At 38.6% G+C, this 23,179-nt stretch overlaps 1 protein-coding gene across 5 annotated transcripts in view; it reads left to right on the top strand.

Annotated features, from left to right (window-relative positions):
- Positions 1-23,179, top strand: part of dgki (diacylglycerol kinase, iota) — a 106,089-nt gene that overhangs the window by 40,269 nt on the left and 42,641 nt on the right. For 4 of the 5 annotated variants that reach the window (XM_085253088.1, XM_085253090.1, XM_085253089.1 and 1 more), the window contains exons 2-3: positions 13,418-13,526; positions 19,939-20,034. In XM_085253088.1, coding sequence (XP_085109214.1) covers positions 13,418-13,526; positions 19,939-20,034 — 205 coding nt within the window. Of the gene's footprint in view, positions 1-10,772; positions 11,248-13,417; positions 13,527-19,938; positions 20,035-23,179 lie in introns of those variants that run through there. The other variant, XM_085253091.1, reaches the window with a different exon arrangement.

Here is a 23,179-nt window from a genome sequence, read left to right as displayed (position 1 = left end):
AAAGATGAAAGAATTTAGACAGTTTGTAACTCTCAGTGATGCCGCAGTGTTTGTTTGACTTTGGGACCTAAAGCAGACGTTTTGGACCCAGATTACTCCGTGAGGCTCCTGGCTACGGCAGCCGTAATGCTCCGCCAATCCATCAAGCGGTGCGGCTTCATAGCTTACCAAAGTCTAAAACATTTTTTGACAGATTTCTGCGTGCTGTGTATCACATAAAATTGTTTCGAGGTCAGTAAGCACAACCAGAATTCATACATAAGGAACATTGTTGATTTTTGAGAATATTAAAGGATTTTAAGTGTGCCTCATAGTGTGTAAAATATACAGAAGAAAAGAATATATCGCGATATATATCGTTACCGCACATGCTTCAAATTATACCGTGATATGGATTTTAGGCCATATCGCCCAGCCCTACACAGAAACCAAGACACTACACCAGATTACTCTAAGTAGTCAGACTTCTAGCTTAAAAAAAAATAAGAAAGTGCCAAATAATGCAGTTCCTCCAGTGGCCATTCAAGGCTGACTCCAAAAGACAGTCAACTTTTAGATTGCCCAACTTTATGGCAGAAAAAAACATGTTTACAGCCAGACACAAAACCGTTTTGGGTTTCTTTTTCCAGGAAGTACATTTTATATAATTACTCATTTAAGACATATTAAGACTTAAAGTTGTGTCTGATTAGGTGCTGTAACTGCTATGTGTGAGGAGTGAGTGCTTACACAGGTGACTCTAGGTCCTGACCGTGTGCTTGGCTCTATGTAAACAGTTTTGCATGGATGGGGCTTGTAATGTTAGTTTAACATTTTCAAAGTAAAATCCTAGCTTGCATTGGGGGTCAATTATACTACAATACCATCCAAAGAGTGCACTGATTTTTGGATTCAAATTCGTTGACTGCATTTAAAAAAATAGATGTAGCCACAGTAACATGACTCATGAGTGTGTTAGCAGCTGCCATGTTGTTTTTCTTGGTGTAGAAGTAGTCTTATTTGGATGAGAGCGCGGAGTGCTGAGTTATTGGCTAATGTGGGCTAGCTTGCTAGCACATGGCATTCATAAACTTTATGGGTTGCACAGCTATTGGACGATCAGCTAATTGGCGCAAAGTAGCAGAAGGATAAAGGACATGAATTTAACTCTCCAAAACTAAAGAATAAACCTCCTGCACCACATAGCAAGTCCTTCAGAAAACGCCAACAGCACAAATACAGCAAAATAGATCCAGCTGAATGACTCCTCTTAGTGGAGGTGAAGCCTAGCAGACACCATTAGCCTGCAGCTATTGCTTATTACAGCTAAATTCACCTACTGTAGAGTTGTTATGGAGGCAGAAACCTTCCATAGAGTACCAGACAGGGTTGTTTTTTTTGTTTTTCTTTTTTGTAATGGTCTAAATTGTTTGAATCCTCGAGTTCATCTTGCACGCTTGCATGTGGTGATCAACTTTAATCTGTCGGACGCCTTTACCTGAGGCCTGCATTTGTGTGTCTCTGTCACACATACGTGCACACGAGCTGGGCATGCTGTGTCACCAGAGGCAATGTACGAGCTTTTCACAGTGACCCACATAGAGGCAGAGAGTGGAGGAGAGAATAATGGGAGGAAAATTGGGATGAGATTGAAAGGAGAGAGATAAAGAAACAGAAGTGGAGCGACAGCAGAATAGAGCAGGCATTTGTTAGATAGTGAATGAAGGGCAGGCTGGCAGGATTGAGATGTCCTTAACTGTCAGTGTTTGAGCTCAGTTTAAATTATGTTTTTACATCCTTGTGTATTTGTGCGCACATTAAGCCTGTAACGCGAAGCATGTTCACACAGATCATTGTGTACCCGTTTGTGATGAGTTTCACCTCTTTGTTGGGGGTTTATAATAAAAACCAAGTGATGACAGTAAAAGTGATGAAGTTACTGTAAACACTGGCAGTTTGACAAGTTGCGAAAAGACACAATTGGTGTTTGCTTCATTGGCATTCTGCAGCGTCTCTGTGCCATACAGAATGCCACTTTTGCTCATTGTTACTCCACTGTTGAATATTTTGAGCTTCATTGTGAAGAATTGTTTATGCATCACGCCATGTAAAAGGGTTAAAGTCTTTCTGATGGTAGGACACTCACTGATATTTCATGGAATGACCCAATGGTATTTCCAGAGTAGGACACTCATTTTTGCTATGCAGCTCTCAGGACTGAAGTTGCTCATAGTTGGATTTGTGTCAGGCCTCACTCAGTCTGCTGTGACACCTTATGCAAGTTTTTCCAAACAACTCAAGTCTCCTGGGCCTCTACACATCTTTGTCAGTACCTACAGGCATCCTGCAATGGAGGCTGTGGGCTTTCGGGGACCAGTGTTTGCCTTTTCAGTTCAGTTCAGCTCAGTTATATTGATATTGCACCAAATCAAAACAAAAGTTGGCTCAATGCACTTTATATTGTGAGGTAAAGACCCTACAAACCCCAACAATAAAACAACCCCATATGAGCAAGCACTTGGTGACAGTGGGAAGGAAAAACTCACTTTTAAACTTAGCCACCTAAGGAAAAGGTTTTGGAAGTGATCAGAATGGTCGCTGGAAGAAGGGAACTTGTTGGATCCAAACTTTTTCCTGATGGGATTGTTTCTGGAACAACATAATTATAGAAAAAATGACTGATCGCCAATCAATGGATAAGACAAGTGTTGCTAGCATTACCATTAGAATAAATAACCTGCAGGAGAGACTTTTCATATGGATACCCATCACCACTTACATCAAACATTTAGATATAGCAAGTTAAAAAAAACAGCTTCTCTTCTTTTCCTTTTTTGTTTTACGAAGCTGCAGTTATGAGCAGAAAAACATTGATTTCTTATTTTTTGCAGCTACAAAGAAAAGCTGTCGGCGTGGCAAATATGAAGCTGTTGGCTTCTTGCTAGCAGCCAGTTCATAGGATTGAATTAATAAATGGATCGGCTTGTTGTCACTAATGCCCGATCGAGCTGTCTGAGTCGAGATCCGAATGATATCTGATCCAATAATGCATTGATTGCGTCCCAATTTGTGAGATTAACACATATTAATCTCTGCTCAGTTCCCTACCTCATGTTTCCCACCACGTCCGCCTTGATTTATACATTTATTTAGCTGTTTTTACATTTTAATTCTAGTTCAAGGAAATTCACTGTAAATTCACAAAGCTTTCAGTAAGTACCTGACTCGATGGCAAAATTGTACTAAATACCCATCAGATTTGATTTGTGCAGTTGTGCAGATTTTGTGGAGCCAGACTTCAGTGTCTTTGTTTGGGGAGGTTTGGTTTTTGACATCACAGATAGTTTAGAAAAGCAGCTGTGATGCAATGTTAAACTTACAAAAGCCTGCTGCACACGCACAGAGTGAGAGTCGACCTTTCAGTGAAGCCTTTTTTTTTGGCATTTCAGTTTGGATATTTTGTGTTATATTGTTGCATAACATGGATTAATTTAATTAGCATTACTCGTATTTTTTTTATTGATCTTTTAAAGACGTTTCTGAACTTTTCTTTTTAACCTGCACTCTCAAGAGTTAAGTTCTGTCAGTATAAAAATAAAGCAGGTTGGTCTTCTTGGCCTTTAAATCCCCACATCGGTCTAACTCTGAGCTGCACGAACACTCAGTTCAACTCTCCTTTCCTTATGAGAGTGATGTGTGTGTGTGTGTGTGCACGTGCATATCTAAGCATGAGCTCATGCATTTGTGTGTCTGCATGTGTTTCTCAAGTTGCCCTTGCCAGGTTACCTCTTATGTAATGTTCCAAAAATAGAGAAGATTCACCTGTGAGGGCAGTAAGGAGGGAAAGGAGACAGGCAGGAAAATAAGAGAAAAGAAAAGTGTTTAAACACCCTTCCAACAACTTTTTGCCTATATCGTTAAATGATATATTGGTTATTTTGAAATATTAGCAGTCCTGTGGAAAAAAAACACTTATGCTGTCAGAATTACCGATTTTATCTGTTCTTTTTTTGTTTTGTTTTGTTTGCAGAAGTGGTGCAATGAATAAAAAAGGGAAACCTTGATTGCTTATCCTTAGAGCAGGCTTTACTGAAAAGACGATGAAGTAAAGTAAACTTTAGATGAGTTGTTTATTGTGATTGTGTGGCTTTAAAGTGAAGTACATGTAATAGAAAGACAGCAGCTACAGACATTTTGGTAGAAGGTCTGACTTTAAAGCTAGCTGCTCTTGTAAAATCTTAGACAGAATAGAGGTTTCTGGCACAACCTTTACTAATCCAAGGTGCACAGAGAGAAGGATAAAGTCTGAAAAAGTTTCTGCTTGTAGTATATAAGACCGGGGTTAGGTTTAAAGAAAGGCGATTACTCAAAAGAAATAAAAAGATACTAACTCAAAGTATTAAATGGTCTGAGTGGAGGTTGAGCGGAGAGCTGGAGCTGAACCCAGTCTCTCTGTTACACACAGTTACAAACTGGCTGGTCAGATTTGTTTTTTTCTTTTTCATTTGGCAGCAACCTTTGCACAGTGAATTTTCAGTTTCTTAAGGCTTTTAGTCCAGCAGCTACCGATCAGATAAACAAATCATGGTTTTGTTATCTTCCATAATGCTGTGTGAATTCTTTATTTGCCTCTTCATTAGGTTGTATTATCCTTTTCTGTTGTCTGTGTTGTTGTCTGTGCATGTGAGGATGGATGACTCGCGTAATGCAAACCGCAAGTAAGCTGAACCTCATGAGTAAGTGTTTGGCGGTAGTGGGAAGGAAGCACTCAATTCTAACAGGAAGAGATCTGTTAAAACTCCATCTTAACAAACTTAGGGCGGGGCAGCCATCTGCTGTGACCAGCTGGGGGTTAGGGGACAGTGAGAAGATAAAGAGCATAAACAAGTCCAACAGAAAGGGGTAGAGAAAAATGTATGACGCGCAAATACTTTAATGTGATGCTTGACTGATTGGTTTGCTTTGAATTACTTTCTGAAGACACTCTGGTGCTGGTTATCCTCATCTATGTGCTTGAAAGTTTGTTGATGTAGAAAAAAGAGGCAGAGGCTAAAGGAGAGCAGAGGATCCAGTGTCATAGTTCATCGGATACCACTGCTCTCACACTCGCTGGTGCGTCTTTGTAAGAAATTTAAATTCACTACATTAATTTGCTTCATGAACTTTATCTCCTCTACTTTGGCTGTTTGTGGTTACATCATAACTTAATAGTAACTTGATCAAAACGCACACATCCTGCCTGTCACACACACACACACACACACACACACACACACACACACACACACACACACGGTCATTGTCACATAGTACAGAGCTCAGATGTCTGGTGTCAGGTCTCTCTTACCCGTCACGTTGATTGGCATAATTACCCGAGCCGTGCTGTGAGTGTGTAAGGAAACAACTTCTGGGTGATTCAGTCTGCACTGGGATGTTTTTCTCTGTTATCTTGGAAAGCATTAGTTACAGAGTAAGTGAGAAAACCTTTCAGCATAATAATGATAAATATTGAAACCCACGCAAAGGCAGGAAGGAGAAGGAGGGGGGGAAAAGTGCGCTGGTTCCATCGAATTTTTGGCTACAGGTGAGTGGAGCCACTGAGATGTTTGAAGTTCTGCCTGTAGCTTCATCTGAACAATGTGAACAGCTTTTCATTCTTTTAGCACTGTAATATAGCACTGCAGACATACAGGTAATTTTACAGTAGCTCACAGTGAATGTAGTTAGTGACTGGAGTTTAATGGCAAGTCAACTATAAAAATACCATAGTACCAGTCAAAAGTGTGGGCACACTCAGTCATAGTGGGGTATTTCTGTATTATTTAACTGTAAATAGTCACAACAACAAAACATCAGCTGAATTCTTCAATGACCTACAGTAAAATGAGCTTTCTTTGTTTTTGTGGGCCTAACTTATATTGATGCTGAATAATAGTTTGGCATAAATCATGAACAGCCCAATGAGAGGAGAACTATAAAATCACTTACGCTCTTGTGAGTTTTACTTGTTCAGGACAAATTTTAATTGTTTAATTGTAATATCATTTTAAAATAATATAAATATATATATATATATTTAATTAAACTCCTGTTGGATAATGAGAAACGTTCAGTGTGGTAAGTATACAGGAAATCTTTGTGATACTGTACCTGTTGATTCTACACAAAAACTTCACGTTTATAGAGAAAACAACAATATAACAATAAACCACTCGCTCAAAGTATTATTATGTAAAGCTTATAAAATAAACAATGTGATTGTGTAGATTAACGTACACTGTAAAAGTAGGCTGTAAAATAACGGTTGAGAGCTGTTCATCTTTAACATTTCACTTGGAACTACATCTAAGCAACGACTCAAGTGTAATGTGTCTCGTTTCCACATATACAGTTAATGTTTTTAAGAAAATGTTTCAAGTTGTGAAATTAGTGGAAATAATTGGCTCCTCAGTTGTTTCTCAGTATTAACAATTTATTTGTCAGTTTCTGTCGGGTTTGTGTTTAAAATGCAGATCTTACTCATAAGTATGAAACTGTTCTTAAAAATAAACTTCTTGGTATTCATATATAACAGGAACAAAGCTGAAAATAATAACATTTCTTAAACCAACCACTGGCAACTCCTTTTTTGGAAATGGCATATTCATTGCTTCTCTTGAAACAAAAATAATGCCGGTTTCTTTTGGTTAAAATAAAAGACTGGACTGTGGTAGAAATGTTAAGCTGTGCAACTTACTACTAATATCAGTGTTATTATCATTAATTAAGCCTTTATATTGTTTCAGTCTAAGTAATACAGAAAGAATCTGCAGTAGCTGCTTGCAAAACTATATTCCAACATCAGTGGGAGTTGATTGAGTCAGACAAATCAATTTTGACATTGGTTATTTTGGTTTGGAAGTCCCTCTTTGTGTGCAGTGCCGTGAGGTAATTTTAAATCACTGTAAATCACAATAAAGGGACTTTCTGGTTAAATAAAAGTATTAACAAAAGTCCCTTTATTATAAAGGGAAACCTGGTCAGGGTAGCATCCATACAAAGTGTAAACCTTACAAAAATGCAAAGTAAACCTAAAATACATCATCTACATCGCGGGTGGGGGAACTCGAGGCCTCAAGGGTCAGTGTCCTGCAGCCATATAAATCAGCTGTGTTGCATCAAGGACACATCTAAAACCTGCAGGACACCGGCCCTTGAGGCCTTGAGTTCCCCCACCCCTGATCTACATAATAAACAATATATAAATATTCACCACAGAAGTGGCATCTCATAAAAATATTCACATCCCCTTTACAGGATTCAGTGTGATGATTTTAAAGTAAGCAATCAATATATAAGTAAGTTTAACTTTGGTCTTTCTGCAAGTTAATCCATGTCTGAGGTGCAAACTAACCTTGGATTATGGCCAGTACCTGTTTGTTATACAAAAACAATCTGTTATGTATTATATATTCACATCTAATCTAGACAGTGATGTGACATTTTCAGCTTCTGGCCTTTCACAAGATAACCCCTTACAGAACATCACTGTATAAAAGGCTTATGACATGACTGGAAAATCTTAACATTTAGGATTGGCACAATTAGTTAAATAAATGAAGCATATTTATTCATTTTTCTACACAATCTAATAAGTGGTTGCTCTCAGTAAAAGTAAACCTTTACATTTGGATTTCTCTCCAATTATACTCAGTCTGTGCAAAGAAACTGACTTCAGAGTAAACCCACACTGGTGCAGTTGTCTCTTTTGTTAACCAGCTTCTCCCACGTAATCACAACATCTTCTGGAGTCCGAAGATGTTAAGCCCGATTCCTCCCACTTGCAGCTGCCTTTTTATTTTTGTGCCTATTACTTTTGTTCTCACTTTAGCTTTGATCATGAGCAGTGTTGCACAGGCACGACTCGCCTCTGTGGCCACACAGTGATTTTCAGAAACTGGTTAAATGACTGCAGCTATGGAGGAAAATTAACCATTGTAGGCTTGTACATCATCCGTACCACCCACCTCGAGAATCATATCTTCTTCCCACCTTAATCACTGGAATAGTGAAAAAACTACATAAACAGTTCCTGCTGTAGTAACTGTTGATCCCTCGGTGGATGCAAAGGATCCGTATTTAGAAAACATTTGGCGAATTACATCATCCTCAGTGTGTGGGCTGTGTATTGAAGACGGTATATGTGTATGACTTTGTGTCCACATTCACACTGTCATCCCACATAGGGTGATGGGGTGTCTGTCTAATTAACTGCATTTACTGTAAAGTTGCTGAAACACGCTCCTCACACACACACACACACACACAACACGCAGATTCTCCACCAATACAATTACTGGATGAGCTGCCGATGCTCCCGCTGTGCCGTTGTCGTGGCAACGCCGACAACCCACCTCTACAGGAAGAGGAGGAGGAGGCTGGAAATAAGGAGATGAGACAAGAAGGGAGGATGAGAAATGAGGAGGAGGAGGGGGGCAGAGGATGACAGCAGCGTGAGGGAGAGGAGGAGCGAAGCAGTGGGAGGAGAATGGAGGAAGATTAGAGGGGGAGGTATGAGAGAAGTGAAGGTGATGTGCACAATGACAAAGCAGAGCGAGAGAGAGGAAGGAGGAGGACTGAAGAAGAGTGATGTGTTCAGAAAAAAGAGGAGAGATGGTGAAGGGGAAAAATGAGTGAAAAGGAAAGGAAGAAGAGAGGAAGAGTAGGTGGTGTTAGAACTGGAATGAGATTTTTCCAAGTTTTTAGAAGTGACGTCCAAAATTAAAGTTTGATATCTCCACTGGAAGCTACTAAGGACGGGCACTGGGCAAAAATATAATTTTATATTGACTGATAATTTTACAGCTTTTCTTCCTTTGTTAAACTTGCAAAGTCATGAGCATAAAAGATGTGCGTGCTTTAAACCTGCATTCTTATGCCCAAAAGCTTCTGTATTATAGAGGTGTGTGGGGAAAACAGCCTGTGTCCATGACATCAGCAACACTTTGCTGATGAGTTTATAGGTTCAGTCAAAATTTTAGGGTCACATTGAATAGGAAAGGTTTAAATGTTAGAAAGGAGGATTATTATTGTGATCGATAACTTATTGTTTGCATCAAGGCGTTTTGTGTTGTAAGGTAAAGACCCTTCAATAATACAGAGACAACTCCTCGTTCAGATATCATGACCCAGTATGAGAAAGCACTTGGCGAAAGTAGGAAGAAAATAATAAATAATAATAAAATTAAGTAGATTTCTTTGAGGTACTTTAAGTAGAATCATATCCATTATATTGGGACTTTCATGGTGTAGGTAGAGATGTTTTTAATTTGTCTACTGCTGGGTAGCTTTTGGTGTAATAATACAGGATCATTTTCTACTGGTGCTTCAAACTGAAGAGGGTGAAAACCGTCCAAGTGCAATAAAACTATGTTAGAAGTTCTGCAGGTCAGGGTGAACCGTGCAGTGAATTGCTCTGTTGATTTTTGTCTTTACTTTAGACACTTCCTGTTTTTGGATTTGCAGTGTTGAGGAGTCGTTCCTGTTTATTTAACTGCTTTTGAGGAAGATTTATTTTCAGATTGATGGGCTTCTGCAGACTTTTTCTGGACAAATTTGCTTAAAATAACTCCAAGTCAGGCATGCCGTGTGTGTGTGTGTTTCAGAGACCACTTTCATTTTATGTTTAGATTTTTAGGAGCTAGCTATAATTCCTGTGATCCTGTCTGCTTTTAGTAGATTAGGACTCACTCAAATGTAATGGTGGCCCATGACCTCTGAATAAGAGAGTGATGCTAATGGGCCTTTTTTAAGGGTACTACTACTTCTGTCTGTCTGGCTACAAGCCCCCCCCCCCCCAAAAGGAGAAAACAAGACAACAAACCCCTCTCAGGTACACACTTTCATTTCAGGGTCATTTCATTATGAGTAAGAACTCCATGAACAACACACACACACACACACACACACACACACACACACACACACACACACACACACACACACACACACACACACACACACACTACTCATAATCAGTTTACAATAATCCTCGGCAGTAAGCGGCAGGGTTAAATGTGTTTGTGTCTCTCTGAAGGATCTGATTTTCCTGGTTTTGGCTGTCATCTGTGATAGCGATACTCGCTAACGTCAGTAACAGCAGCATTTATTAAAGAAAGAGCTCATGGTGCTAGAGTGCTGTGTATTTGAGTTTTGGGTTCCTGTTTTAATGTATTTGCTGTTCTGGAAATTCTTTCAGGAATTTACTTTTCGAGCTTACTTTCATTTTTATCCTCGCTTCTGTTTTTTGGTGTTTCCCTCTGTCTTGTTTTTTTTTCTGTGTCATCTTGTTTAGTGCAGGTCTGTCTACATAAAAAGTATATGTGGCACATCCATCCCAGAAAATGGCTCAATTAAGTAGAAAATCATAGAGTAAAATTAGCAAACAGTACAAGTCTTCAATGTAATAACAGTCCGTTTAAGTACAAATTTGAATAAAATACAACACTTCATGTAAAAAGTTTTATATGAAGGAAGACATGTTAATAATTTTAGTAAAAAGTAACAAAGTTAATTTAAAAACTAAGGTGACATTATAATGGCTCAGTATGCACAGTTTAAAGTAGTGTACAGGGCTGAAATGTTAACTGATGGTCATTTGCTCTCAGATGATGCATTGCATTGCAGAAAGTTGTTGCATTGCTTAGGAAAGATTTCCTTTGTCTGTGTTTCTGGCTCAGAGAAATATGAACACAATTGTCCAAATGTGCAGGTGAACACTACTGTACAAAAGTCTTTATATTTAGTTTCCAAGGAGCCAGACCTCCTTGCAATTTTGTAAAGTGGTCTTGAGGAATAGCACTTTACAGTAAGCAGTGACTGCTTTTTCACTGCTTTTCATTCCACTCCAACCATCTTTGAAAAATGCCAATGTTTGACAGGCATTAAATTATGTAAAATCTTAGTGTTTTGGCATAGTTAGCATAATATTTGTTTTCCCTACAGAGCATAGAAGAGTACTGTTAGATTTTGATGCAATACCATACAGTAAAAGCATACCTGGATAGAAAACCAGACAGTGGAACATAATCAGTCATGGACTGGCCTCCCCAGAACCCAGACCTCAACATTAATGAAGAAGTGTGGGATCATCAAACAGCAACCAACATCCAAATAAGAACTTTTCATTGTCCTTCAGGAAGAAGGACTATTGGAGAACTATTCCTGAAGACTACTTAAGGAAATTACAGGAAATCGGCCTCAGAGTTTCGGCTATGTTGAAGAATAAAGGTGGTTACACAAAATACTGACTTTAAAGTGATTGTACAAACAGTCTTTGCCTTCCGCTGTATTTCCATTCACGGTTGCACTACACCCATTTTCTTCACAAAACATTGAGAAATGAGGGGTGGTGAACACCAGCAATATGTCTGACTTCCAGTTTATTAGAAACCCTGTTTACTCATTTAATAGGTGCAGTAGGTCAAACGTGAATCAGCAGAAAATGAAACATTTTTCGTTTTCATTTCTCGTTTCTTGTTGATTTTTAAAATTGGTTTCGGCAAGCATCAAACGCACCATTGTCCCTAAACAAATGTGTGTCCGACCTCAGCAGACAAAATGAAACACAAACTTGTTTAAACCTGATAAATGTTTGCATATTCGCTTTCTGCCTTTCGTTTCACTTCTGAATAAGCAGTTCCAGTAAAACTCTGGGTTTGCTCAGTCTCGCTGCATGTGCTACTTCCTCTAATGGACTTACTGTGTTGCAGTGCCCTCAGAGCTGAGTGGAGAACTTTGTGAGTAACGAGGAGTAAAAGTGTAAAAATGAGGCCTTAAATAACGAGGTCCTTTAATCAGTTAGTCTTCGCTGGTATTTGTGTGTGGTCGCTGTTTTATGCGGCATATGTCCGGCCTCCATACGTCCTTTCATTTCCGGTCATCCACAGTGTGCTATTTTTATCTCAGGGGCTGTGAGCACTTTTTGTGTGTGTGTGTGTGTGTGTGTGTGTGTGTGTGTGTGTGTGTGTGTCATCAGGTTACAGGGTGTGTAAGTGGACTCCTCTTTGTCCTGGCTGATAATTTTAGACAGAGGGCCACTGAAACTTTCAACAGGGGGTCAGATACTCCTTTTCCACTGACACACACACACACGCATGCACGCACGCATGCACACACCCACACACCTTTGGTAATGCCCATAATTACTAGTTACTATAAACATCTTGTTCATCGCCTCAACTCAGGATTTGTTTTAAATGTTCCTGATCTGCAATAGTTTGTATTCTACTGTAGTATATTTTAATATAATGAATAGTTATAAATAAATAGTTTAATCAGAAATCAAGCAGTGAGTTGTCAGTGTGTAACTTTTTTGCGTTTGAGCTACAAAGCTCTCTTTTTTTCTTTTCTTTTTGCCGTAGTGTTGGAGCACACCCTTTTCCTTTACAGCAGTACTCTTTTGCCCTTTCCTAAAAGCCCAGACTCATATGTGGTTTGGTTCAGGTTTAGCCACAGTGACAGTTCTCTCTCTTCTGTTAGCAGGTAACCACCTGCCAACTGGGTGGGAAATACACATTAAAGCATAAAGTTCAGTAACTACATCACTTTTGTGAAGTTAAGTTAATCTTGTCAAACAAATTTTCTGGCATCTCCATCTCCTTTACTAAACTTCTTGTTCATGCCAAATGATTAACTTCTCTCATTTTTACCAACTTAGTGTGAATTTGAAAGCCCCGGTCATAACACTTTAAAGAGTCCCTTGGTGTGCCTATAAAAAGCCATGCCAAACAGCATTCTGTGGGTGTGGTTTGCAAATAAAGGTGACACTTTGTCTTTATCTTTAATAGACACGTTAGGGTATTCACTGTTGTTCAAACAGGCCGGTTGTCTCGTCTTTTAAAAAGACAAATCCACAGATTTAACTTGAAGGAGAGCACTCATTTCATATTTTCACTTTAATTTATTTATTTTTTTATTTATTTTTTGCTTTCTCTTGCATTGACTGAAGCCAGTGAGACTGCAGAGGTGTCTGCGTAGATCAGCAGTTAATAGATGTAGACAGATGGGCCCTCTCATGTGGGTGACTGTACTGTGTACTTGCAGAAGAAGATAGATGAGCTATGAGATGAAAGAGTCGGGGACAATTGAAGTGGATAAAGATGTACTCGAGTCAGTTTAAGAAAACTGCAACAGGAAGTATAATGGGGCGAGCGTCTGCGAGAGATGACTGCTGACTCATCCTCTGACATAACAGATCTGTCTGCGACTTCTCTCGTCACCCCAAAGTGGCTCTGGCAGTCTCTCCGCCAAGCTGTTCCTGGTTCACCTCAAATATCTCCAGCTGAGCCCGCTTGAAAGCAGCCTCCTAATATGAATAATGTACTAAATTATACTGAAAAGTCCGAGAACTATGAAGTATCTTGACAATGATAACCGTGTGTTTCCTTCCGTTTCTTAGGAAAGCGATTTCCCGCTCAGGCCTCCATTACCTCGGCCCACCTCAGCCCTCGCTTCCTCCTGCGTCCAACGGCCCCACCAAGGAACTACGTACCTGTGTGGACTGGACGGTCAGAAATGCACATGCACATTTATTTTATATAACTGTGAATCTGAACAATGATGACATTTTTTTCCTGGTCCCAGTCTGTGTTGTCCCTATTCTGTCTGGCTGATTCACTTGTCGACATTTGCATTTTTATGCCAACAGATTTGTTAGCAGACTGGTTTCAACAGCCATATGTTCATGTGGAAATGGAAAGCAGTAATTTGATTTTCCTTCCTTTTTTTAAATTCCTTACAAGAAAAATGCCGTTCTATCTCAGCGTGGGAAAGAAACTTTTATGTGTCACGACTTTGTGACGCGGTTTATTATTCGACATTTAATAGGTTATATTTAAGAAACATGAATCACGACTCAAAAGCACCAGATTAAAAACACTTTGGGTTTTAAATGTAGTGCTAATGCTTAAGGAAATGTCAACATGAATTGGAAAGTATTGTCAAAAATGCTGTTAAAGAACCCAATAAATGTATTTTTAAAAAGTCCTGTCTTCCTGTCTCCAGTTGCGCCACTCCAAACCTGAGCTTGTGATCTGGTGAAAGCAGGTATTAAAACAATGAATCTGCAATATTCACCAGATTGTGCAGTGTGTGGCACGGCAAGTAAACAATCGTCAAAAACAGTCAAAGATGCATTAAAACAATGATAAAAATAATTGAAGCAGTTTTTTTGATGATACACCAGGATGACAATGTGAATTGAACCTAATCTGAAAGCAAAAAGACCAATGAGACAGTTTTGAATAGTATTACTGAAGCAGGCAGATAATTTTTTTATAATCATGAAATAATTTAAAATCTTTTCCATGTTGTTTTTCTTTCAAATTGTTTATCACCTTCTTTCTTTCAAATCTTCCATTGCCATTTAGTTTTATTTAATAAAATCAGATTACTCTGGGTCCAAGCTGTAAAATCATATGAATCATCTGAAGGTTTTTTTTTCTTTTTACTTACATAAACTCTTTTGTGCAAAAACTTTGCAGACTTGAAACAGATTTTTTTTTTTTTATGATTATGGTACAATAAAGCCATTCAAAAAAAAAAAACATGACAAAGAAAAGAAAATAATAGAGCGTTTTCACACGAGCCTCCAAAATTCAAGAAAAAGACATCAAAGTGCTTCAAACTCAAGAAGAATATGTAAAGGTGAAAAGGTGCATTTCATAGAATTAGTCGTATCTGTTGAAAATTTGCCAGCCACATAGAGGCTTTGTGAGGGTACTCTATGTTAATGGATGTCAAACTATGTATACTGAGGTGTCCAAACATGTCATTAAGGATACGGGGGAGGTCGTCATGTGTTGTTTTTATGGGGGAAAGAGTTAAATGGGGTGGACATCTGAAAAAGTTGTGTAAAAATATATTTTAAAAAAAACCCCACCCTCTGTCCTTTAGTGTTAGTACCACTACCTCCATTAGTTATTTGATTTTATTGTATTTTATGTATTTATATATTTGTACTGTGAACCTACTGTCAAAAACAAACTGGTTTATCTGCAGTGATACAAAACATTTCAAAAACACCTTAATTTCTTATGTAATTTCTTTTTTGTTTGTTTTTGTCCATCAAAAACGAACAACATTTACGACTTCCACTTTCCCCATTTTTCACATTTGCAAAGCCATCCCGCGGGCCGGATCGAAACCTTTTGCGGGCCATTTCTGTCCCACGCTCCATTTGTTTGACAGCCGTGCTCTAAATGATTCATGCATCAATAATGAAAAGCAAATGCAATGTGCTTTATTATTAATAGGAAGGTGTAAGTAGATAAACAGTTGTGGGCTCACATCTGAGATTTCCCTTGGGCTCCGTCTGTAGGGACACTTCCAGCACGTCATTTCTGCCCTTTATCTCTCTGCACGGCTCTCATGCACTCACTCATATATTATCACTGTGCTCAGACACTCATTAATATACACTCAGGGGTCGATTCATTGAGACCTTTAAGGTCTGCTTTTAGGTGCTAATAAGTCCAAAAGGGTTTGTCCATATTCCCAGCAGGGCCACTGGTAGAAGATGTGTAACAGGAAGTGGAAATTTAAACAAATGTCCATTCAAATTGATTTTCTAGTTTGTCACTAATTATTGTGACTTTATGAAAAAAGTGCTGCACTATGACAATAAAACCCACATTAATTACTTCATAAAAGATGCAGGAACGTCAGAATGTCTGCTCCTCACAGTAAACCCTAGAAAGTTGGTTGAGGTTAAAAAAAATTTAAGTGACTGATTCTTTTTAATTAAATTGTTATTTCAAAGTGCTTTTAAAGATTTTGGGGCATTTGCAGGTAATCCAGTCTTTAAGTGCTGTCGTGACGAATCCAAACTACCCTGCATTTAATAAGGCTTTTGTGTTTTTAACATGTTTTAATACTTTGTATCTTGTTCTATTTAATCTCAAAAAGCCCCTAAAAACAGTCAGTGATCACTGTCGGTTTTTCTTACCACTACTCATTTTAAAGCTCAGTTTTTAAAACGTTACCATGTAACTACAGCCCAGCCCATGCAGCAGTATATGAATGACTAACCTCATATTGTGCATGGATTATGTCAGTTGTTCTCCTGACTGAAGTTCGGTCCGTTTACAGCATCCTACCATGCAATTGCACTTGTCCCTGACTAGAGATGGCACGATACCACTTTTTTATGTCCGATACCGATATCATAAATTTGGATATCTGCCGATACCGATATGAATCCGATATAGTGTTTTTTAATCAACAAAACTGTTTTTTAAAATATCTTGCTGCATTTTGCAAGTCTGCAAGTTCATACTCAAGTTTAAAACAACAACTACACTAAAGCTATTCTGTTATACCTGTATACAAAAAAAATATTTCATAGTTCAGCAATACTGATCAATCTAATAAACTTAGACCTACACCATCCTCCCTATTCTGGTATTTTAAAGAGTACTTAGCGTAAATATTAAGCAACCTAACTAACAGGGTTCCAACTCCCAGCAACAACAAAAATAAATAAATAAAAAATAGGGAACCACCCCTCACGCTCCACCTCATGATGCTTAATCGACGTAATCAACCTTAATTTGATGCAGTGTGAAAGAAAATGCACAGAAATCAATTATTTTTCAAGAAATATTAAATAGATTCAACATCTTTCTTCAACAAAATTGCAGACTGCACAGATGGTACCTTCCCAAAGTAAAAAGTACTATAGCTTACTAGGGTATATATACATTAGACTTTATAGTCACTATATACAGTAATTGACTTCTATTCATTTTACACCAAATTAAAACTTTGGGTGTCAGATAATTATTTATTAACAGCTCGACATTTTAAATGAGAATAAGAAAGAAAAGTATGTCTTTGTGCCCCCTTTTCCCAGTTAATGCCCTATCGGCCCCCCTGGCTAAACTTTGCTAGATCTGCCCCTGCACAGTTACCAGCCGTCAGCTACATAGAAAAAGATCCTCGAGTAGAAAGTAATATTAAATAAATTCTAACAACAGCTTATCAAGCTTAAACGTGCTGCTGTTGTTCAGCCGCTGGTTTCCTCTTTCTGGCGCAAAGTGGACCAAAAACAAACAAGAGAGACGGACTCCTGACAGAAAACCCGATCAGCTGATCAGTTTCACGATTGAAGTAGCAGCCGGAGAGCGAGAGGCAGTCGCTCGTTAAGCTTAACACAGGAATGCTTTACAAACATTCAGAGATGGACTTACACACTTGCTTTACTTCTCTCGGGGATAACTTTGTCGGAGATGAAATGCCAGGTTGCTAGCGAAGCTCCAAATGCTATCCAGACCACCGACAGGTCCAGCATGCCACAGCCGCTCTATCACGTGATGCATACTGCTCCGACGTGCTAACGTTCTGAGGTGAGTTACGGCGTGTTGCAAGTTTTGTGAGGTGCTTTCGTGATATTTAATGGATCGGATTACATTTTTTATTTTTCTCCGATATCCGATCCAGTAATTTAGGTCAGTATCGGACCGATACCGATACGTAATATCGGATCGGTCCATCTCTATCCCTGACCACCGGGAATCCTCACGTTAACTTTTATCGAGTGGAAAAAAGTTAGCGTTCATCCTCCAGCTTCACTGTGTTTATTATGCTAACATAGCTGTGTCGCTAGCGATCACGTAGCACATCGTTATATACCAGGTAGCCAAACTTCCTACAAATGTCACTGTTGTTTAGTTTTCTGTCTTCATTTATGTCGGAAGTGATAGCAGAGCTGTACATCTTAATTTGTTTCCGAAACCCCGCAGTCAGGACATGCTATATTGTATTTAGATGGAAGCTAGCGAGCTAACTCCCTGCTAACTTCTAATTCCGTTAAATGTCATAAATTCCGTTTTTATGGATGCCTGGATGTTCAACTGAATTGTTACACCTGGTAGAGCAGCCACACTGATCATGTTATTACAGATGAAGGAATTTAGACAGTTTTTCAACTCTCAGTGATCGCTTGACTTATGGACCTGCAGCGGAGTTTAGGCCCAGACACGGCTAATGACGTCAGACTTAAAGACCAGATATAACAGTTTTTATTGCCTGTTTACTTTCTTCAACTTTTTGCCAGTAACTCTTTATTATAAATAAAATATTGGAATAATAGAATAGAATAGAATAGAATTCAACTTTATTGTCATTGCACATGCACAGGTACAGGGCAACGAAATGCAGTTTGCATTGAATAACACATTACTCTTGATGTAGGACCTTGAAAGGTTAGTGTATGTAGGTCACTGTAAAGTTGTAAGGCTGCAAAATTATATTTTACAATGCGTGTTTATAAGTTTTAAAGAACCGATATTTTTGCCACATTACATTTTGTAGCTCGTTAAATGTACAGGAGACAAAGAGTTTAGATGCGTATTGTGGAAATCTTTCTTCAAGCCTTGCAGATTCTTTGCCCGATTGCTAAAGATATGCCTGCATTGGCTTGGGAAGGAACTGCACTTCCTGTTGGACCATGTTATGCTCTTCTGGCTGTTATGCACATTATTCATAAAATTGAACTTGGATTGAAGTAAATAAGACATAGTGATTTAAATTAAACCCATCTTGCCAGAATCTCTTAGATCCTAACAGAGTAAAAGTGGGACAAAGACTGTTTGTGTGGGCAAAGTGGGACATGTCATGTCTTGCCAGGGGTAGTCTGAAATGTTCACATTGAACTTAAAAACTTTTGATCCATATTTTACAGTTGTAGTGATTTTTATCCAATTATGACAGGGATAATGTGTCACTTTACATATTTTGCCCCAGCATAAAAGTTTAAAATAACTCTTGCAAAATAGACAAAAGCAATTTCTCAGAGTATTCTGCTGCTTCATTTCCTTTGTGGTTTTTTCCGTCATATTCAACAAAATCTGCAAAGTTTGTTACTTTCCTTGATGAGTGCTGCATTCGAAAGGAATCTTCTGACTGTAATAAAAACTTTTCCTTCATATTCACTTAGTAAAAAAGTGCATGTCCCACAGTACCAGTCAAAATGTGGGACATTATCTCGAGACAAGGGATAAAAATGCCATGCAGTCCCACATGAAGAGGGATATCTGGTCACCCTAGTCAATCCCCAATGTTATGTTGACATGGAGGGACCCCACGGCAGAGATTTACCCTATTAATTATTATTTTTACTTCCCGGTTTTCTGGGCCAGCTTTTATATTCTCAAAGTCCTACTGAGCTGAGTCATCTTATTACCCTCCCATTTCAGCCAGGCGTTGTCCCAGATAGATATACACATACAAAGCCACATCCAGACCTATACATTATTAAATTCCATATATTTTATGTTTGAAACTAGTGTGAACCAGTAAAAAAAGTAATTATTTACTTTTACTTTGTAAGATAGTTGCCAAGCTGATAAATGAAGTTAAAGTTGTCATATACATACAACATACTGTTATTAGGAAATACAATCAGGGTTTTTCTTATGTTGCAAAAAAATCACAAAAGAGAGAGGAAAGTGCAAAATTAAGATAATTAAACAAATACAAGTTAATTATATAATTAGCAAATGAAACAAAAGGTCTTCCAATCCATTTTTCCATTACTGAATGAATGAGCAAGCAAAACTATTCACATCTGAGCTGAGGGAGCGTGATCACAGCTGTGCAGTAAACCCGGTGACACAATTTTACTCAAACATTCAGCCTGCATGCATTTACCTTGAATGTCTTTGTACGCATATACACTGACATGTATTACTCCATGTAGGAGTGTGTTTGCACATGAATCAGTAGTGTTTAAATTAACATGCACTGTGAAGTTACCCACCTACTCAGCAGTGGCTGTTATGTGCTTGACACACTTGTTGACCTCATTCGCTGCCATGTGCTCATGTCTATATGGTTGCAGTTAAATGTGAGTGAGACAATGTTGACTAATTTTATGATTATTCCCCGCTCATTTTCTCTCTCTTGTCTGCTTCTCCGTAGGAGAACGCAGTGAATGGGGATCACCTGTGGATGGAGACGAGCTGCTCAGGAGAGCTCTGTTATCTTGGAGAGGACACCTGCGTGCTAAAGACAGCTGTGAGTAATCTATAGTCCTTATACAAATCCTATGTTAGCATGTCAGATACAGTGAAAGACTTTTGTTTTTTCTAGAATATGTATATTTATTTCTTTTAAGTAATGGTCTTATGAACATTAAATAACTGGACTAAAAAGAATCCCAAAAAGATTTTGCTCCTTGTAATCAACTCGGTACCCAGATCCTCAAAAAAAGAGAAGCGAACTTCAGAAAAAAGACAATGCAACAAAACATGTATGGTTTAGAACAACTAACTAGTCTGACTGACTTATTGTTAGATTCAAATCCTCTAAAAAACTCCCGAAAGGTCCCGAAATCTTTTCAAGTACATCATCTTCAGGCTTTGGTATATATTTGTATTTTTAAAGGGAGGTTTCATATTTGTCTTATGCACTCATAAGCATTTGGTTTAGGCGTTATTCCCCCTAGACATTTAGCTTTTTGGTATGCAAAAACTGAGACTTATTAATGTTGCTCAGCTTTGTTATTTGTATTTATATTTGTGTCCTTCTGAATACAAACCAAGTAGAAGTAGTTTTGGGTCCCTCTTCGAAAATGATTTTCTCACACATTATTAAGAATTTTATCCTTTAGCAGCATCTGTGAATCATTCAGTGAAACTTTTTGAAACTGAAAATGAAAACTAATGCTAATTAATGCATTTTTAAAAAATCTTTTCAGTTTGAATTGATTTTTAAAAATGGATATAATGGCATCTTAAATTAATTTTATATCATGGCCCACATACAGCCCACTTTGGTCTTAAGTGGGCCAGACCAGAGAAACTCTCCTTTCTGTTATAGTGAAGACATTTAACTACACATTTAGTCCCTTTGATATCTTAATATAAGAAGTAACTTTTTTCTGCATAGTAAAGAAACACTGTGATCAGCGCAACTGTTTGGGTTTAAATTGTCAGAAATAAATGTGCAAAAAATACAGAAAAAGTTCTGGTAGCTCTTTACTCAGATTGTCCCTTAAAGTTTTAGAGTAGTTAATGAAAAAACAGGAAGTTGTCTGTTTATCAATTCATTACGGTTGTGTAGTATGATTAGCTATTGGGGAGGTCTTTATCGTCTACCAGCCGACTCAGTGGCCAGGTCAGTGTTGTGGCTGCTCTCGATATCATTCATCTGATTCACTTGCAAAGTTCAGATGACCTCCAACTCTGCCATCTGGGAGTGCAGCTGGTGACATTTATTGTTTTGGCCTCTGTCATGTTGGTGTTTTGGAGCCAGACGTTACCTTATATTGACCAAAGGTTGATGTGCCAATTTATCAGCTATTGCTAGTTGGCTTGGTTGTGGTCTTGTACACCCCATTCCCCCCCCCCCCCCACCCCCTTTAGACTCAACCCTGCGACAGAATGTAAGACGGCTGCCATCAACATCGTGCTAGACTAAGTCAGTAGTTTGTCTGCAAAAATAGACTTTTATTTGAACTTCTGTAGGTTTTCTGTAGGTTTCGCTGTGTACAACAAGCAACTGTCGATGCATGTGTGGAAATGTGACAATTGCAGAGTTAATCAGCCTGAACCAACCATGACCAGAGTCTCTTATATCAGCACCTAATAATGCTGCCCGAAACACATCTGATTCTTAAAAGCTTTTTCATGCAGCAGAGTTTTGTCTCTTTAGTACAGCTGCAGAATAAAAAGGCCTGTTATTGCTGGTGCTATGTTAATGAGACAAAAACAAAAAGCAAAAACATGATGACTCTAAAATGTGGCATCAGGAGCAGGTAATACAAAATTTCCGTGTAGTACCAGGTTGTGATTTTTAGTGCCACACATGAAACACTCATTGAAACACATCATTTGTGCTTCATTTGCAGAGCAGGTGGTCCCAGTGTTCTGCAAAAGGAGCGTTTCGTATTCTGTTGTAAATGCTAAAACAAAGCATTATTTTAAACAGGATGCCACACTCTGATTCAGGTGAAACATGTCCACAAAGCAGAGAATTAATTACTCCAAAAACAGAGAAGGAAGTGTGTTCTGAAGTGTCGTTGACTACAAGCATGCAGGGCTGCAAAGAAAGAGTCTGAATGAGAGCTGTTGTTGACCTTTTGTCCATCTATTCAGCTCTTACAAGAAAAACAGCACCTGCTATACAGAGCTGAGAAACAGCCTTTAATTCACTACACTAATGTAATGACATCTTTGTACATTTCCACTGATGGAAGGTAATTATAGTGCACGTATAAAAACACATTAAGACGCTGTCAAGATTGAGCTGCAGCAAGAAATAATCTCTCTGTGGTGATTTGTGTTAGATAAATGTCCAAGAGGATATGCCGACCTCAGAGGAATCTGAGATCGCTTTGACAAGTCGTGGCTGACGTAAGTAAACACATTCCTACCTGTTTTCAGCGGGATCAGCTCGATTTAATCTCAGTCATGAAGGAACAACCAGGCTGTTGTGTAAGGCAAATGCTGCAGAAAATACCTCCTCTCTCCTATTACACGCTTAACAAAGAGTGTTTGAAAAGGAAGTAAAGACCTCCATGGCATGCTTCATAATCATGGATTACCATCCACCCATCCATAAATCAGAATCAGAATCAGAATCAGAATACTTTATTGATCCCTGGGGGAAATTATTTTTTGTTACAGTGCTCCATTTTAAACCAACATTAAGACAAGACAGACAATACGCTAACTAAGAATAGTACAATATATACATATATATACATACATACATACATAAGTCACTTATAAATAAATATTTGGAAAAGAAACATGTGTAGTTGTAGCAGCAAACAGTGTGTTAAGTGGATGCGTTGTACAGGGAGATGGCCACAGGCAGGAATGATTTCCTGTGTCGTTCAGTGGTGCTTTTCGGTAATCTCAGTCTCTCACTGAACGAGCTCCTGTGACTGACCAACATGTCATGGAGTGGGTGGGAGGTGTTATCCAACATTGTCTTTATCTTGGACAGCATCCGCCTCTCCGACACCACCTTGAGGGAGTCCAGCTCCATCCCCACAACATTGCTGGCCTTACGGATCAGTTTATTAAGTCTGTTGGCATCTGCGACCCTCAGCCTGCTCCCCCAGCATGCAACAGCATAGAGGATCGCACTGGCCACAACAGACTCATAGAAAATCCTCAGCATTTTCTGGCAGATGTTGAAGGACCTCAGTCGC

This window comes from Mchenga conophoros, linkage group LG17, assembly GCF_057382185.1.
Source record: "Mchenga conophoros isolate Kocher_MC1m ecotype Shallow Benthic linkage group LG17, M_conophoros_male_GT1.1, whole genome shotgun sequence".
Lineage (NCBI taxonomy): Eukaryota > Metazoa > Chordata > Actinopteri > Cichliformes > Cichlidae > Mchenga > Mchenga conophoros.
Note: the sequence above shows the minus strand (reverse complement) of the source record. Positions and strands in the feature narration are given on the sequence as shown.